The sequence below is a fragment of the Genypterus blacodes genome, unplaced genomic scaffold, assembly GCF_046128005.1.
Source record: "Genypterus blacodes isolate CSIRO-AG114 ecotype Tasmania unplaced genomic scaffold, CSIRO-AGI_Gbla_v1 ptg000058l_1, whole genome shotgun sequence".
Classification (NCBI taxonomy): Eukaryota; Metazoa; Chordata; class Actinopteri; order Ophidiiformes; family Ophidiidae; genus Genypterus; species Genypterus blacodes.
Window position 1 is genome coordinate 1,225,704 of NW_027466870.1, and position 19,144 is coordinate 1,244,847.

The 19,144-nt window shown below is 45.0% G+C and overlaps 1 protein-coding gene across 1 annotated transcript in view; it reads left to right on the top strand.

Annotated features, from left to right (window-relative positions):
• The first annotated feature begins 1,569 nt into the window (after window positions 1-1,569).
• The window catches only part of unc13a (unc-13 homolog A (C. elegans)), a 31,041-nt gene continuing 13,466 nt past the window's right edge, over window positions 1,570-19,144 (top strand). The window contains exons 1-22 of the mRNA XM_076153248.1: window positions 1,570-1,591; window positions 6,036-6,065; window positions 6,162-6,261; window positions 7,102-7,219; window positions 7,840-7,963; window positions 8,231-8,307; window positions 8,716-8,764; window positions 9,471-9,500; window positions 9,728-9,923; window positions 10,532-10,651; window positions 12,176-12,973; window positions 13,107-13,200; window positions 13,985-14,031; window positions 14,180-14,258; window positions 15,789-15,794; window positions 16,060-16,134; window positions 16,242-16,461; window positions 17,412-17,639; window positions 17,730-17,871; window positions 17,967-18,136; window positions 18,260-18,375; window positions 18,961-19,124. Of these exons, the coding sequence (XP_076009363.1) occupies window positions 1,570-1,591; window positions 6,036-6,065; window positions 6,162-6,261; window positions 7,102-7,219; window positions 7,840-7,963; window positions 8,231-8,307; window positions 8,716-8,764; window positions 9,471-9,500; window positions 9,728-9,923; window positions 10,532-10,651; window positions 12,176-12,973; window positions 13,107-13,200; window positions 13,985-14,031; window positions 14,180-14,258; window positions 15,789-15,794; window positions 16,060-16,134; window positions 16,242-16,461; window positions 17,412-17,639; window positions 17,730-17,871; window positions 17,967-18,136; window positions 18,260-18,375; window positions 18,961-19,124 (3,005 nt within the window). The remainder of the gene's footprint in view (window positions 1,592-6,035; window positions 6,066-6,161; window positions 6,262-7,101; window positions 7,220-7,839; window positions 7,964-8,230; window positions 8,308-8,715; window positions 8,765-9,470; window positions 9,501-9,727; window positions 9,924-10,531; window positions 10,652-12,175; window positions 12,974-13,106; window positions 13,201-13,984; window positions 14,032-14,179; window positions 14,259-15,788; window positions 15,795-16,059; window positions 16,135-16,241; window positions 16,462-17,411; window positions 17,640-17,729; window positions 17,872-17,966; window positions 18,137-18,259; window positions 18,376-18,960; window positions 19,125-19,144) is intronic.

The window sequence follows — 19,144 nt, forward strand, 5'->3', positions numbered from 1 at the left end:
CATTTTTGCATTTTTGTAGTTACCATGTATGTGTGTGTGTGTGAATACAGACACACGCACACACACACATACATAATGCACTTGTTTTTTCTCGCTGAAGCATAAATTAGTAATCTTAATGTTTCCTTCTTCCAATCTTGCATAAAATGTATAGAATGAGGCAATGTTTCCCCTCCCCTCCAATGAAATACATGCGGCAAAACATTACGATTCTTATCCGACATGCCACATCCCACCTTGTGTACACAGCAGCATATCAGTGGAGTAAAGTCCATGATGTGGGAGTAGCTGTGACCTACAGACAGGCAGGCAGGCAGGCAGAGAGCAGCAAGCCAGGAGCCACACAGCAGCTCACACCATGTACAGAGACATAAACACAATGCACCTTCCACTACAGCTTTGTTTCCCCTCAGGCCATGAATGCTGAACTGCCTATTGACTTGTTCTGGTTTTCTAATGTTTGACAGACAGTTCACTTCATTTGACTGAGTGTTTATGTTGCCACTTGGCAACGCTTTGAACACCAAATGAAGTATCCAACTATTTATATTTACTTGGACTGGTGCATAGATCAAATGTTTAAATGTAAAAAGTAAGACTTACACTTCAGACAGGCAGTGTGCATGTATGGGATGCTGCCTTCCACTAGGGGGAGCTGTTGGTCCGCATAGGAGAATGTAAACGCCAAATTTCAGCTGGGAGTCGAACATAAACTAACAAACTGACCTGTATTATCAAGCCTCAGCCTCGAATTAATAGGACTCTCAATCTGATCAAACTCAATCTAACAGCTGTTTGGACATTCGGACCAATGCTGAGTCACAAATACTCATAAGCATCTGAAACTGTTATATTATTTAAGCTTTCATTTTAAGTTTAAAGGAGAAGCCTTATAAATGTTTGCTTCTTTGCTCTATGAACTTGTGTAAATATACTGGAGAGTGATAAAATCATAGTTTAAGATACCTTTGCTGGTATGAATCAAGATTATATTTGAAGATCAGTCGGCCTAAGGGCGGCGCTGTAACAACAACAAAAAATCTCGACAATAACTTCTGTATTTTCAATAATAAACTCGCTAGTGATGCATCTCTCGGTGCAATTTAACTTATCAATCACGCACAGACACACGCACTCTCACTCACACACGCACAGAAAGACGCACACACGCGCCACCTCTGACGTCACTGCCAGTATCTGTCCACGCAGCGGCGGTGCTGAAGCTGAACAAGATGGCTGTGTGTTGGGGAGCGGAGAGCTGAGAGAGAAGCGGGGAAAGAGTCCAACATAGACACACACACCGCGGAGACAGACGGAGAGGATCAAGACACCGGTGTCCGCTGTTGACCCGTGAGGAGACTCGAGTGTCCCCCGCGCCGTGACGAGCCCCGCTAGGCCCCGTGTCTCCGTGTCCAGCTGTAGAGAAGGAGGGTGTCTCATCCACTCACACACACCAGTTTATTCCCAGGCTGCTCATTGCTCAGATTAGCTCAATCAAGGAAGCTGGCGGAGGACCTGGACCCGGACCTGGACCTGGACGTGGACGTGGACTAAAGGCGCGTTAAAGAAATGTCATTGCTGTGTGTTGGAGGTAAGTGAGGACTGAAATAAGTCATATTGCTTTGACACGACTTGTTGGTGCTGACAGTCTGAATTGCCTTTAAGATTGTTTTGTGTTAATATAACGTCAATATTCTGGACGAGTCGATCATTCAGAACGCTTTTGCAATAGAACTAAATGACAGTTTGGTGCAAATCCCCCGTGATGGCTCATATACACACACAATATCACACTATCTGTATCAAGCCGGTTTTCCTACAACCGAGGTGTCAAACAGTGAAATAGTCTTAAGTTGTGAAGCAGAGCTGCAGCGGTGATTTGATGATTTTGTCGTGAATCAGATTGAATTTTGACGTTTCGACCATGTGAGTTAAGCATTTTGTGTGATTTTTGCGTAATTGCGCAAAGCAAAAAGGCGTGTGCGTCTTAAAGTCACGTGATTGGTTGAAATATTATACAGATTTCGCATTGAATCGATTGAGTTCCTATATAAAAAAAATCAATCTGTTCACAATCTCTTCCGAAATGAAGAACCCCAAAGCTTTGCTATTCTTATTCCTTTGAGCTGTAGATTTTGAAATGTTTGAGTAAATATGTCCTCAGTCAGTGTAGTTAACTTATCAAATCTTCAGTAAGTGTGTGTATGGAGCTTATTTGTGTAGCCCCAATTTCACACACAACACTGACCAACCCAGAACAAGAGCTCGAAGGAGATCAGGAGAAAACTTCCTATGATACTCAACATGTCATGGCAGTTCAGACAGAGAACGTCCCCCCTCAAACCCCCATGTGTACAAAAGGAGGCGCAGGTGGGAGATCTGGCGGATCAGACAGAGACAAATAAAGATGTGACAACAGAGGGGAAATCTAAAGGCAATATTTGAGTTCTGACTAAGACTACTAAGAGGAGTTCAAACACACCAAGATGTCCCCATGTTCAGCTGAAATGTCTCATCTACTTTTAGATAGGATTTCATTCCAGATTAGCTCACTGCTTATAAACCGACAGATCACAGTCAAATGTATTTGTCCTGATATGGACTCAGAGGAACCAACTCCATGTAATCACACTGGATTTTAATTCGGATACAAAAAGTACTATTTATTCCCCTTTGAGTGTGAGTGATTCAAGGAGCAGTTGGAGGTGGTTTATAGTGTTTATGAGAGGCTGTGATGTTGTTGACACCAGTGCTGGAGCTGATTACACAGATGCCAGAATGAAACCCGGCATCGTTGGTGGTCCCCTCATGTCCCAAAGCTTTGTTGGCATAGCAACTACAACGCTACTGGCATCTTCTCATTAGTTCATACTTACTCTAGTCATAGTCCCGGAGCAAAGAATAGATCCATATAGAGCTCATGCATATGCTCTATATGTTTACTGGAAGCCTTGAAATGGCACCGCGTTCAACTCTGACAACCCTTCCCTAATAATAATGATATCATGCTGATAACTGAAGAGTCAAACTGACAGCATTCCAACTTGTGATCCAGGAGAATTGTCCTCATTAGTGCCACCCTCTGTCATTAAGGAATTATCCCAACATTACTTACATATGAAGTTGAGATCATTAGGGATGAAACGGGCTCCAAAAAAGCACATGAATATAATTTAGAGCCAAAGCATCCTTGGCGAGCTCCGTGTCTTATTATCATATCAAACACGCCGCTGTGTTACTGTAATAATGAGTCCTGTTACTGGGAGTCTATAAATAGTTTTAGTTTAAGCTTTTAAGTGTATATTGCGATGCTAAAATGTCACACAGCATCTTTCAAAGAGGAATTCTGAATCTATAATATCAGGTTCATGTTTATATTCAATTGGAGGACAAATTAAAGGAGAAACAAGTATAAAGTGTGTGTGTGTGAGGTGTTGGCTCCTTCCAGTCAGCAGGCCTGCATCAATATGCTTTGGCATCGATTGTTCAAGTCCCTGGAACTGCAATTTGCTGTTCTGTCTACGGGGGACAAGTGGACCCAACGCACCCCCATCCTTCTATAATGCCCCTCTTATCCTGTAATTGTTGACAGACTGTTCTCCTTTCTGCTGACGCAATTTGATCGTATCCTGGGTCGTCAGTCAGAGGAAGAGCCGCTCCTCTGTTTTTCCTTTTGTATCACACCAGTGCACAAGCAGCATCACGGTCATCACAGTTTGACCTCAATTCCTAAGTCCTGGGTCACTGAGGCAGCAGGCCATGTAAAGTAGCCCAGATGTCCCTCTCACTGGCCACATTCTCCAGCTCTTCCTGGGGATCCCAGAGGGAGATAGGACATATTCAGCATATTCCGGGTCTGCCTCATGATCTCCTCCCACGTGGAGATGTAGTAATGTCTTCATCTCCACATCTCTGAAAAGAGAAGAGGAGTAAAGTCTCCTCTTCTCTTTTCATCTGGATCCTGCTCTGCATTCTTATACACAGCACCGATCATGTTTTGTCTGGAAGCATCTGCACCCTTTAATGTTGATTTACTCATCTATTCTTGTTCTCCCTCTGTGTTACATGATCCTCAGCTACATATCCTGTGATATATCTGATCTTTGGTGTGTTGCTGAGGTTGAGGCTGTACTGACCTGCCTCACATTCGGGGCTGCAGGTTCATATGTTTGTTCCTGCTGTCAATACAATTGTCCTGCAGCCATTCTCCTTGAAAGCTTTTGATTGGAAAACCTCAGGAAATAAAAGCCGTTTTTTTTAGCTCCTCCACGACGCAGCATGAGGGAATTTATTTGTCCAATTTTCTGCAGCAAAGAAAGAAAAATTAGATCCTGTGATTGTTGTGGCAGACATTTTCAACAACACTTTCTGGGGAGGGTTTGCAAAAAAAATAAATGTAGCACTTCACTCCGTCTCCCCTGTAACTGCAGCAGTGTCTGTTTAGTATTATGCCTTGAGCTGTAAGACCCCCCCCCCCTTTTCCGGCACCCCCCCAACCCCCTATCCACTCTTGTCACACCGAGGAGGTTATTTTTAGTGTTGGGGATGTTGCAACTGCTATGCCCGCGTTTGTCTGCAAAGAGAGATTAATGGAGCACGAGAGAAAGAGATAGAAAGGGAGCACACGTGCATGCTCACCACATGGCAGAGGGAGGATGCTGGAACGAGAGAGAGAGAGAGAGAGGGAGAGAGGGGTTGCATCAAGGAATCAAGGAATAGGCTGTTGAGGTCCATCTGTCATTAAACATTTAACAAAAAGAAATATGGCATTAGAATTCCTTTTGGTTAAGTATATCTTTGACGCCTCCGTTCCTTTCCCTCGGGTTGTGATGGTCTCGTCAGGTGTTGGAATATCAGAAAGAGGATTTAGCTTTGATGTTAAATGAAAGGCACATGTTCTACCGTTTACTCCTGCCTCCAAAATCACAGCCAGGTTTAAGCACTAAGCGAGGGTTTTCTGGGGTCAGACTATTTTTAGATTACAATTTGTCCACCTTCTTGGCCTCTTGTCACTTCCGAGACAATGACTCAGATTTGGGTTCCTGCCAACAGCCTTAATCATCATCCTGTGTTTTGTTAAGGTAGTCGACCCCTTGCTTTGCTTTTCCTTTTCCTTTGCTGTCTTTCTTCTCCTTTTTTATGCCATTTCATTCACTGGAGGTTTTCAGAATCTCCAATTTGGTAGATCTGTCTGTGGGTCTGTGTGTCTGTAGTGCATTTTGTAGACAAACACTGAACACACCAGAAAAGTCTTTTGAATAGCAGACTTCTCAATGAGGTCTAATCAGATGTAATTCTTATAAGTATTCTTATTCCCCTTATTTTGTCGAACATAAAGTTAGCATTCATGAGAGGGATTGGAAAACAGGCCTTTGATTATTAATGCCTTGCTGCTGAACATGGGGGTGTTGGGCATCAGCAGGGTGCAGGATTGAATGAATAATGAATTGGCTTTTGACGTAACCGTGGTTTAAAAGTCACTCTGGTACTTCCAGTGGTCCCTGTGGCGGAGAAGATCGACAGAGCCGCACCTAATGTGTTAGACAAACCACGGGGCCGCTCATTCTTCTATCCAGCACGACACAAATGTGTCATCGAGGGGCGACAAAGCCAGAGCTCTGCTCCCTCGCCCCTCCTGCTCTTTGTTTCACCTACACCAACTTCTGAAAAGTGACTCAGACATCCTGCTGAACGAGGCAGACTTTGGCATTGAGATTCTGGCATTTTACCCAAAGAGGAGAGAGGACCGGACTGACGAGCAGACCCCTCCTCTTCTCTCTCAAATGCCAGGCTCCTGTCAATCACCAGTGAACCATACTTTGCCTGCCGGGCCTGCAGGATAAAGGCACACAACACTGTAAGCAAAGGCCCCGGAAAAGCCATGTTGAGAGATATACTGCACCATCTTTGTAAACAGCTCTGAAAAGCTTATGGTACAAAGACAGAAGAATCGTTTCACTCCGTTTCTTCAGCTGATGTGTGTGAAAGACTGAAACAGTCGTTGCATCTCACTTGTCTTCTGTGTGTGTTTACAGTAAAGAAAGCCAAGCTCGATGGACCCCAAGGTGAGCTGCTACTTTCCTCCATTTTACTTGTTTTCTTTAATCAAACGAAGATAATGACATCATCTCATGGGGTTTATTTTTTAATCTTCTTTTCAGAGAAATTTAACACTTACGTGACCCTGAAGGTGCAGAATGTTAAAAGCACCACCATCGCCGTGCGTGGCAGTCAGCCATGCTGGGAGCAGGACTTCATGTTGTGAGTGATTCTTGCCGTCTTTCATGCGGGATCTTCTTTCATCTATCTCACAACTCATTCTTTTCCTCCTGTAGAATTCCTTCATCTCCCTATTTAGTCCCTTTCTTAATAAATTATTCATTTTTCTGTTGAGTTTGATTGATCGTTATATGGAATGCTAAATTTAAAAGTCAGTATTCAGAGCATTATGGGCTGCTTTCTGATGAATTGACCTGTTTTTACTGCAGCGACAAAAACTCAAAAAAGGCATATTCCTGTTTTCCCTTTTCTATCCGTCCCTCTCTCCTTCCTCGCCAAACACTCATCCCTTCTCTTTTATGAAGCACTTGCACAGCCATTTACCAGATTGCTTCCTCGGCTCCCAGTGAGACAGAAAGATGCTTTTTTTCACATCATGCCTGTGTCTATTATTAGAATTTGATTCACTTAAGACATGGGCGTATGGTCTGTGGAACAGGTTTAGGCTCGGAGTTTGCTGCTGTTTGTCATATGGAAATATGGGCACTCTCTGCTGTTGGCCTCATCTATTCTCGCTCTCATATCCTGCTGGCAGCCTAGCTGACAGTCCACGACTCTTTTCCATCTTCATGCTGAATGACTCATTTCCCACAGCGGATTGAATCACAGTCCGTATCCGTCACTGCATTTAAGTGCACTTCTTGACAACGTAGAGTGTATTTCTCTAGAAGACCTTATATGAATTGATGCGTCTTAGTTCTTAACATACAGCATTCTGTTATTGTTACTTTCTCTCTTATGCTCTGTCTGTAGCTGATACCTCTCCCTCTCTCTCTCTTTTTTTTTTATCTTCCCTCCTTCCTCCCTCTGTCTGCTGAGCAGTGAGATAAACCGCCTGGATCTGGGCCTGACAGTAGAGGTGTGGAATAAAGGGCTGATCTGGGACACCATGGTGGGCACCTTATGGATCCCCCTGCGCAGCATACGACAGTCCAATGAGGTACAAAACCTCTCATTGTGGTCTGCCTCCTTCCCTCAACATGTTAACACAATACACCTTTACCCTGAATGACTGAATCTGAATGAACCCTGAATGAATACATAGATTAAGAAAACACCACCATTGTTATGTTTTGTTGATTAAGGCTTAGTGGAATCTATGGAGTTTGCTTGTTTCCTGTCTCTGCGTCGGTTTCGTTATAGCCGAGATTGTCGCCCTTTCGATATTTAGTCTGCAATGAAAATATCTCCAGATTGTATCCAACTTCATCCTACTAATGCTCTTCTACTGTACAAAATCTACTTTGTCGTCGCAATGCTGGTTTGTTGCTAACTAGTAATGCAAGCTGTATCGACTCTTAGCGTAGAAGTTAAGCTAGCTGATGCGAAACACTCTTACCGCTCAAACACTCTAGTTGTTATCAAGTTCAGCGGTCATATTTAAGAATATAATTGACCGTTGAATGCCACGACTGAGTGCTGTATAATATTACAGAGTGTCTTATAATAACCTGGAGTGTTGAGCTCCACTCTGTCTGTACAGGTTTGAGCTGACGTCAAAGACATATTTATTATGTATTTATAAGTATCGGTATGCTAATGTGTCTGTTTCCTCTCCAGGAGGGTCCGGGTCAGTGGCTCACGCTGGACTCCAACGTCATCATGACCGAGAATGAAATCTGCGGCACCAAAGACCCGACGTTTCACAGGCTGCTGCTGGACACTCGCTTTGAACTGCCACTAGGTTTGGACATTCAGAAAGCTGATAGTGTCGGCCCCATGTCAAATATAATCCAAAGAAACTGTAATGAATTAATCAGAACAGATGAAGAGTCAGCCCTCAAGCAACCTATTTTCACTTAAAGTGCACAGCGGTGTTGTAGCACAGGAGAATGAAGGCTGATCAGTTTTGCAAAGCATTCAAAGTAGACCCTTAAATGAAAACGAGAGATTGAATGCATGTTTATATAGTTTGCTGTGTTTTGTTGAGTGTTTTTGTTGTTTGCTGCAGACATTCCAGAAGAAGAGGCCAGGTACTGGGCAAAGAAACTAGAACAACTAAATGCAATGAGAGACCAAGACGTAAGAGCTCCATCCTCCTCCACACTCTGCTCTCCCTCTCTCTCTCTCCCTCTCTCTCACTCTCTCCCTCTCCCTCTCTCCCTTTCTCCCTCCCTCCCTCCCTCCCTCCCTCTCTCTCTCTCTCCCTCTCTCTGCACCTTTGTCATCTAGAGTTCTACATCTATTAATCCTCTCTCTCCCTAATTGTATTTTCTCTCGTAACAATATTCATCCTCTTAGTCTCCCTCCCACTCGCTGCCACAGTGTCTTTCCCTGTTTTTCATATTCTCTGTAATTATACTGGATGGTTCTTTCCTCAAAGACGTTGCCAACAACAGCGTTTGGATTTCTGTGCTCCCTCAGTGCTTTTACCAGTAATTTAGCTCGTGAGAAAATGTTCAATGTTCGAATGTTTTTGGTGTTTTATTCCCTCAGTATCAAGAAGAACAGGAGCGACCACTCCAAGCTCCAACCACACAGTGCTGTGAGTGTCACACACCTCCTCCTCCACTTCCACCTCCCCCCTGTGTCATCTCCTCATCCGTCCTTTTTATAAGTCCTATATATCCTCCTCTCCTCTCGCCTCCCCTCCCATCCACCTTCCTCTCTCTCGCTGCGAACGGGATTAGATCGGGGGTTGCGGCGAGGCTGACAGATGAGGCAAAGCGCGGTGGGAGGGCGGGAGGGGAAGAGCCGGTATGACAAATCGCACCAGCACGCCCCCGTCTGAGTGCCGGGATGACTTATAGGTGCTAGATGTGTGATTAATGTGAAGTGACATACGCTGGACTGTCAGACACTCACCACCCTGCCTGTCTGTTTTAGTGATGACAGCACAGGGAACCAGGTGGATGGGTGTGTGTGTGTCTGTGTAGTATTAATCTGCGGACACATCCCTAGACACATCTGATTCAGTGTGTGTGTGAAGAGATGATGCAGTGTGTGTATTTTAACAGCGGACATGCAGCGGCTCAGAGAAAAGCTGATTCTGTTCAAATGTACCAAAACAATTCTCACACTGATTTGCATCACTTGTGGACTCTCTGCACTCAAATGTAATTCAGCTGCAACCATCTTCATCTTTAACTCATTTCATTGTATTTCTTTACCTGTGGGGCTTTGGACTTGTGTGTTTAATCTATTGCCCAAAACTTAATTTAGTTTTCACAACTCTTTATCTCCTTTTGCAGGTAATTGGAGTCTGTGGGGTGAACAGCAAAGTAAGTTTCTCTCCAATTGATCTCATTTGTCCACATTTCCATTCACAGCTTACCTGTTGGTGGCGCTATGATAACAACAGTGAATTTTGGTAAATTTTGTCAACCTGCCACAGTAAACTCAGAAACAAGTGGCTCATGTGTAGCATTCCTGAGTGACCATTAGCTCCCTCCATTTGTATTTCTGGACTGTTCCTTCCATCCTCATTCCCCGCTGTGTGTGTGAGCAGACGAGGACCCAGACAGTGCCGTGGACGACAGGGACAGCGATTACCGCAGTGAGACCAGTAACAGCATGCCGCCTCCCTTCTACACCACCTCCCAGCCCAACGCTTCCATGCACCAGTATCCCATGAGGCAACAGCAATACAGACAAGCCTACAGCGACGACAGCCACGACCCGGATTTCGATCACAGAGCCATGAGGTAACAAACGGAGCAGCACATCAGTCACACAGTCCTTCCCATGAGTTTCATTGCCGATGTTGACCCTGGACAGTTGACAGAATGTATTGACGAGACTTGCAAAGAATGAAACAGTTTTAATCTGCGTCTGGAGCATCTTATGTACAATATAGTCCTGAGACAGTTAAGGATCTGTTTAGTTTAGCTTCACTGTGTTGTACATGGTAACTTGTTTTCCCTCTGTGCTCCTCTCCTCTAGAGAATAAGCCCGGCCTCAGTGTATACAAGCTGAGGCGTAGAGGTCTTGTATACAGGTTATAACTGAAGTATGAGTGTGTGCCTGTGTAAGTGTGAGAGCATCTGAAACCCCATGTGATCTCCTCTGCGCTAACTTGTGTTGCAGAAAACGACATGAAAGACAACCAGTCATGACATATGGTTTACGTAGAAAGAATCCACTGTCTCGTGTTTAAGACGTCTTTATGCAAAAGCTTTCCCGGGACAGTGCACAGACTCACTTCTTTGAAAGACTTTGAGCTCTACTGATGCTCCTCTCCCACCTCTTCCCTCCTCCTCCTCCTCCTCCTCCTCCTCCTCCTTCCTACCTTCCTCCCTGCTCCTTTTGCCAGACGCTTTGATAGTTTAGACTCAGCAACCAACGGGCGCAGCGATATCGACTCAGGCTCAGGGTCGAGCCGGCGCACCAGTCGTCAGTATTCACTAGACAGTAGGCACTCACTGTCCGATAGGTGGGTCTCTGCACCTCCTCTTCAACTCCTCCTCCTCCTCTTCCTCCTCCTCTTCCTCCTGCTCCGGCCTGTGACTCCGTCTCGCTGTGACGTCAGTGGTGGACTTGTCCCGTCCTCCTCGCTCGCTGTGCTTGCATGCATGCGCTCATACCCTCTTTATATCTCTTCTTTATATGTATACTGTATATTTTCTTTATCAAATCTGCTGAACCCGCATCTCTCTTTGCTGTGTTCCTGGTGAAGAATCAATATCACAAATAAGGCACCATGCTCATCCTCTACGTTTGTAATACTTTTATCTACAGTTATCTACAATTCTCTGTATATGTTCATGTGTGTCAGCAAGTGGGTATGTGTTGGTATGTAACAGTCAGAGTTAATTGTTGTCATAGAGAGAGAGAGTGTGTGTGTGTGTGTGTGTGTGTGTGTGTGTGTGTGTGTGTGTGTGTGTGTGTGTGTGTGTGTGTGTGTGCTTGTTTTTGTGACAGGCTATTATTATTGCCTCATCCTGTGTGTGTGTGTGGGAGAGAGAGAGACTTTAAGACGAGCACTCTGTTATTCCGGGTGTCCCACAGTTGGTAATTATACGCATCTGCTTCTCACTTGTGAGGTGGCAGGAGGCCTCCAGTCCAGTAATAGAGCCGCAGCAGAGATGGACACAGATCCTCCTACACATTACGATAAAGCTCGGATGCAGTTTGAATCCAACATTATGCAAGCGTTTTGTCTTTGTCCATGTAATGATGGAGCCCGTAGCTCTGGACTCCTTCATGCTTACGACCCATTACACACTTTCTCTCCTTTACGACTCCTACACCATGCATTATTGAACCAACACCTACGCCGCTGTAATCAATAGACAGCAAACAATAAAATGTGTGTATGTGTGTGTGTGAGGGAGAGAGGAAGTAAATGTACATGTGTCTGAAAACTCTCTGACTGATATTCTGTCTCATTATTTAATAGCCTCATTTGTCATTGTGAACAAATATTATTCACTTTATTTGCCTGCAAAAAGAGCCTGTTTTCCTTCTGCCAGCCTAATAAATGACCCTGAACCTCTCACTCCTTTCCTTTCCTCACTCTCTCTCTCTGTCTGATTCTCTCACTCCCTTCGTCCTGTGACAGACTCTTCACAGATTCACGTTCTTTCGTTTTGAATAGGCCGGCCCGTTCCTAGCTCAGTTTCATGAAAAATGCATTTGTATTGTATGAAATGTGAGTCAGTATTTCTATGTGTGCCTGTGTGTGTGTGTGTACTAGTAACTTAATAGTCCTCATAGTAACCATCCCTATTGGTTTTAAATAATACACCTTGCAGTCTTATGAATATATATCTGCATCATCAGCTTTCCCCCCAGCTTTGAATTTCCTGATTGATTGGTTCTTCTCCTATAGGTTAGCCATCTCCCTCTCTGGCCCCAACTCAAGCTCCTTAAGTGTCACTTTGTGTCATGTTACTCTGGGAAATCGTGTAGTTTTCCTCTTTAACTTCCTGTAACTGGTGTCCGTATCTTCTTTCAGCCCCTCAGACAGTCGCTACGCCTCGTCGGGCGATTTGAGTCGAGGAAGCTCTCAGCTCAGCGAGGAGTTTGGTCCCGAGGAAGGCGAGAGTTTGCGAGGATCAGAGTTCTACGATGAAAACGACTCCTACCACTCCTGCCATTCCTCTGTCAGTTACGGCAAGGCGGACTCCCCGGGGTGGGACCCCGCGGAGCCCCAAGCCGTCTACAGTGATGAAGGGGGCTACCTCAAAGACGGAGGGGAGGAGGGAGCGCTGTATGAGGGAGAAGAAGGAGAAATGTACGGGGAGGAGGGAGAGTATAACTACGAGGACGAGGAGGAGATGCAATATGAGGAAGATGAAGATATGTACCCACTGGATGGCACGCTGAGTGAAGACCAAGAGCCACCATACACTCCCACACCGACTAGCACTGCCCCGTCTCTGATGCCCCCCTCTGAGGGTCTGTCCTCCACAAGGCCGCCCCTGGAGAAGCAGTCGTCCTTGCACCAGCAGAGGACGGGTCAGCATCAGAGCCAGACCCTCAGCGCCGGCCCTGGTCTTTCTCCTGTCAGGCAGGATGACACCTTGCCCCCTTTTGGAGCAGAAACCACCAAGCCTCCTTTCACTCCAAGCCAAATGGATCTGTCCACCACCACCGCCACATCACAGGTTCCAGCTCCAGACTTCAGGTCCCTGCTGCCTGAAAAGAAGTTTGAGGCACCAAAGGAGAAACCTGCAGCCCCTGAGCAACCTCCTGCAGCAGAGATCATCCCTGCAGCTCCCCTAGAGAAAGCAGAGGAGCCTCCTGTTCCAAGGTGAACACACACACACTCTCTCACTGTGCAAATTCATTGTGTTAACGCCACAAAGAAATGTCTCAGTATTAAAACATATTTAAAGATCATTGAAAGTTCACGCTGACATCTTGTTCCATTCTCAACTACTCAGCTTTCCAAAGAGGGAAATCATGGAACCTGGTCCTGCCAGGGCCAAGGCCAACTGGCTCCGACTTTTCAGCAGAGTACGACTACAGCTGCAAGAGGTACATCTGCTTGTGTGTGTGTGTATGTTTGTAGAAATGTGTGTACGTTGTGTACAACACACTCATTCATACAGGTGCTATATGTCTCTGCTCATAAGAGTGGAGAATATGTTGTCTTCGTTGTCCAATCTCTCAGTGTATTGGTGGTGTGTCGGTCCCTGCATGTCCCACTCTATCCCAGTTTACGTTAACTGGATCCCAGTTGTTGGCTCCTGCAGTGTTGTATTGTCTTGTGTCTCTTTGGGTTTGACCGTCTCTGTTTACCCCCTTGTATTGTTTGCCATTTCATTATTGTCTTTTCAGTTGTTTGCCATCCTTGTAGCGATTTGCATGCATTCCGTTGTGATTGACCATGGGCGGAGCCAACTCTCAGGTGGGTGTGGCCTGTACCGCATCAATCAATTCAATTTTTGTATTCAAAGTTTTTCGTATACTGTGAAATGTATTGAGAACAAAGCAACATTAAGCTTTCTTAGCCTCCTTATACCAATCATGAGTCATGATTAATTTAGAAAGATGGTTACACAGTTGCCTCTCCAGTCATTTATATTCTTCAATACAGAAAAGTCCCTCTATTATACATGTGTGAATTCTCGGAATACTTGCAGTCATCATGGCAGAGTGTTTGCTGAAACCTATTTGCTACATAGTATCTCATTTTTCCCCAATATGGACGACATAAAGGCAACAAGGAGAGAACAATAATGTGCAGTGCCTCTGCGCTAATAACAGCGTGTTTGTGTCTCGCTGGCTTCTCCCACCTCATCTGTCTGTTTCTCCACAGGCTCGGGGAGAAAGTGTGGGCATCGCCTCTTTGCTTCTGTCAGCAGGGTAAGAAACCGAGACACACATGTTATTACTCTGCTCACTCAGACTGTGCACTTTATAGACCAATATGTAATGTGTGTGTGTGTGTGTGTGTGTGTGTGTGTGTGTGTGTGTGTGTGTGTGTGTGTGTGTTTTGTGTGTGTGTGTCCAGGGTGGGTGGAGCTCTGTATAGCATTGACAGCATGCCAGACCTGAGGAAGAGGAAAGCGATGCCTCTGGTCAGAGATCTGGTGAGTTTTTGCAATCATCTCTATATTCTCTTCATCATTTCTCACCAAGCCGTCCGTCTCTGGCCCTCTGGGGCCTTTTCAATCTCATTTCTTCCCTCCTTCTTTACTCATCTCTCTCTTTTGGAGCTCCTGTTCTGCATGTACAGTAGAGGAAAAGTTCCCAGCTGGTTGAGCTTGACAGGGTGAGCAGCAGGTTAAAGGGGCCACAGTTGAGGCCAAGGGTTCTCTCTGACTGACACTGATGCTGCCATAGAACAGACTAACCAATAACTAATCCTGCTATCACCTGCCACTGTCTCATCAGCGAGAGGACTTGAATGTGGCATGAATATGAATTATGTGGAGGAAGCTGTACTCGCTTTATTCACAACACACTCCCTTCAAGCATCTTTCAATCCCTTAAAGAGTCGATCAGTGTAGGCACGTTAACACTTATCCTCCTCTATGGACAAGTGCAAAGTAAAGTCTGATTGATTACAAATTGCACTTAAGTAATTAAAAAACATCAACAAGGTAATTTTGAATTTCATAACCCATAAAAGTGCACAAGCAGCTCCGATTACAAACAGTGCATAGTTACGTAGGTGATATGATGATTTCAAAAGCTTTGAAGGTCCTTCACACCTTCTGGTAGAAAAGTCTGCAACCAGAGACACTCGATGATGCACCGTGAGTATTTCCAGATTTATTTTAAGTTCCTGGGGTCCCATTCAGTGATATGAAAGAGACAAAACCAGATTCTGATTCATGCTTCACACATTTAATCAATTTTTCGTCCATTGATTCATTATTTCAGCACTGTATTATCTGATTTTTATACTGAGTCTCTGTGTCTGACTGTCACAACACTGTTATGTGATAAACAACTGCATCTCCCATGAGACTTGGAGGTATCAAAGTCTAATGGGAGGTGTAGTTGTTGAACACAGACAGAATAATTCCCTTTCAGTCTCTTACTGTCTCTGAGGCTCAAACCAGCAACCACAGCAGTCTGAACCCATTTAGCCTAGAATACAAAGAGAGAAAAGCCCAGTATCATCTTTAAGTCTTTGAGAAAGTCAGACGAAAGACACGTCCTCTGCCCTCAGCTCTCATCTGCAAAGCTCCGAGCTATGCAAATCTCACGCTGCTGTTCTCCCCGCTGGATTATTACCATACACAGGTAAACAGCACAGTCGGCCATCTTCAATAATCCATCCTGAAGTCAGGCAGTAACAGCAGCTGCACACTGACAGTGATATTTACAGCCACAGGCAGGCGTACCTACAGTATTTTCCCTGTTTTACACACACACACACACACACACACTCCTGAGCTGTCAGTGAATGCCGCTGTGTCCTTCAGGCAGTCTGTCCATCAAACGCTCGCTACACATTCTCCCAGGATGACATGTGGTTTATTTTCTATTGTTTCCATTTTTAATCATGATTGCTGTGTTTCAGGACTCATTATGTCCATTTTGTCTCTTTTTATGTCCTTTTCTAACAACTCTCCCCCTCGGGACTCTCACCTTCGCTCCTCCTGCCACAGGCTATGGTGAGTACAATATTTCCTTGTGCTGTGAGGGTAAACGTGTTGTATGCATTACGGGCAAATTGGGCTCTCCTTGGGATGAAAGCACTTTAAATTCCACAGCTGTCATCTCTAGTTTGATTCAGGATCCAGGAAAATGTTGCCGAACACGGTGTAACAATATACACAACCTCATAGGCTGCAATGAGATTAGTCTTGATCAAAACTAAGCAGGAAGATATTGAACTGGGAGCTGAGAGAAACTGACCCCTTCTGTTCTGTCACCCAGTCTTTGGTTCAGAACTCCAGGAAGGCAGGAATCACCTCAGCCCTGACATCCAGCACCCTCCATAATGAAGAACTGGTCAGTATCTTAGCCATACCTGACATCATTACTCTGACACTAGAAGATAAACAATCACACAAAAGCCTTTTCTTCATCCTGCTGTCTCTCCTCTTCACTGTTTGTAGAAGACCCATGTTTACAAGAAGACCCTCCAGGCCCTCATCTATCCCATCTCCTGCACCACCCCGCACAATTTTGAGGTGTGGACGGCTACCACACCCACCTACTGCTACGAGTGTGAGGGCCTGCTGTGGGGTATCGCACGCCAAGGCATGCGCTGTACAGAGTGTGGGGTCAAATGCCACGAGAAGTGCCAAGATCTACTGAACGCAGACTGTCTGCAAAGTAAGAACTTTACTCAGAGAAGTGCTAAGTCCATGATAGTACCATACCATATTTTATCTACTGCATACCAGAAGTTTAAGCAACAATCTGTAACTAAGCCAGAACTGCCACAGGCTGTAACCACAGTAACTGTACTGTTCCCATTGTTACTGCGGCATAACCATGGCAATGGATGCAATCACAGTGACGGGCCACTCTCCATGGCAGTTAACAAAGCCACCGGCGCCAGCCATAGCAATCAAGCAGTTACCATAGCAACTGGTTGTAACCACGACAATCAAATGGTAGCAACACCTATTGGGTTTAAATGTCATATAGATTAAACAGGTTAGACTAAGTTTAAAAACAAAACATTGCATATCAACAACATGCTGCATATCTTAATATGTATTTAGTCCTCTAAAATAGTTTTTACACAATGAAAACAGGTGCTTAGAGGAGCTTGGGTGTAGATGCCACACAGAAATCAAATTAACTATTTAAGGGGAAACAATGTTTCAATGTAGAATAAAATACTTAGAGGAACTGAACAAACATTTATTGACGATGTCCCTGAGTGTTGCATTTACTGAATGAACATGCCGATCGAGTGTGTTTACTTCTCAACGCCAAACTCAGGGTCTTCCCCTCTGTCTCTCTCTCCTCCAGAGGATATTAACAGTAATTTGTCTTTTGTTGGCGTCCATCTCTCTTTCTGCCTCTTTTATTCAGCATTCTCCGGCTCTGTACACGTTTCAGCATCTCATTTGTGAATTGTAGACAACATCTTCCTCACAATCTTCCTCTTGGCTGCGTATTCTGAATTGAATTCCCCTGTATCAAGTTTCCATATAAATATCACATATTGTAGAAATGTCTCCTCATGGAAATCATCCACGCTCTTATTGTTGGCTGCCAAACACAATATCACATATCTGATTCTTTGTTTTTCTGAACTCTGCCCCGAACAGGAGCAGCAGAGAAAAGCTCCAAACACGGTGCGGAGGACAGAACCCAGAACATCATCATGGTTCTGAAGGACCGAATGAAGATCCGAGAGAGGAACAAACCTGAAATCTTTGAGCTCATTCAGGAAGTCTTCACTTGCCCCAAGTCCACTCACGTCACCCAAATGAAGCAGATCAAACAAAGTGTGCTTGATGGAACCTCCAAATGGTCGGCTAAGATCAGCATCACAGGTGTAGTAGCTATGAAAGAGTTGGACAGCATTGTTAACATCTAGAGGAGGACAATCCGTCTGCTCACATTGTCTTTGTGTCTCTACCCAGTGTTGTGCGCTCAGGGTCTACAGGCCAAGGATAAAACTGGATCTAGCGATCCGTACGTCACGGTTCAGGTGGGCAAGACGAAAAAGAGGACAAAGACCATCTACGGAAACCTCAACCCTGTGTGGGAGGAGAACTTTAACTTGTGAGTAGACATCTAAAAGAGAATCTAAATATAAAAATCTCAATGGAATGATGATGATGTTTTGTAAACGTGTGTGTCTCTTTGTGTCTCTGCAGTGAATGTCACAACTCCTCAGACCGCATCAAAGTGCGAGTGTGGGATGAGGACGACGACATTAAGTCTCGCGTGAAGCAGAAGTTCAAGCGGGAGTCAGATGACTTCCTGGGTCAAACTATCATCGAGGTTCGCACGCTGAGCGGAGAGATGGACGTCTGGTACAATCTGGGTCAGTTTGGATCATGTTATGTCAACCTATGTTCATTTTCCACTCCTTTGAGATGTTTTCAGTGTATAACTGTGCTGCTGTCTGTGTGTGTGTGTATTTGTGTGTGTGCTGTTCTATTCACAGACAAGCGGACAGACAAATCGGCTGTTTCCGGGGCGATCCGCATGCACATTAATGTAGAGATCAAAGGAGAGGAGACAGTCGCCCCCTATCACGTTCAATACACCTGTTTGCATGAGGTGAGCCGTGTGTGTGTGTGTCTGTGTGTGTGTGTGTGTGTGTGTGTCAGACTGAGCCTTTGACTGAGTCTAACTGCAGGAGATTTTCCTATAACTGGAGAATTTGTTCATTACGTTGACGTCACTTAGACTTTTCAAACATTTTATTAATCACTTTAGGAAACACACAGACGTCAGACTCGCTCCTTCGGTCTGTGCTGAGATCGCTAATAGGCCGTCGACCCGTCACAGCCTTGTTCTTCGGTCATTACTCCCTCCATTACTCAACAGAGTATAATAGCCGAACCTTAAGAGAGAGAATTGACCACCGCTGCACCTAAGTGGCCATAAAGCACAGAGCCTGACGCGGAATGTTTTACAGCGGCGTAATGCTCATGGCTGGAAAGCTCAGGCATTTTATAGCTATTAATGTAGTACAGCCATTTAAAGAGGCTATGGATGTAATCTGCTCTAAGTACAGAAACACGGAATGAATTAAACAATATCGTGGAGTTATTGCTCATCTTTCTTCTCACTCTCTCTCCCTCTGGCCCTTTTTGTCACCTCATCTCCCTCCTCTCTCCTTCTCTTTCTCATTCTCTGCAGAACCTTTTCCACTATGTGACAGACATCCAGAACAACGGCGTGGTGAAGATCCCCGACGCCAAAGGTGATGACGCATGGAAGGTCTATTTTGAGGAGACTCCCCAGGAGATTGTGGACGAGTTTGCCATGCGTTACGGCGTGGAGTCCATCTATCAGGCCATGACGTATGTCCTGACAATCGCGC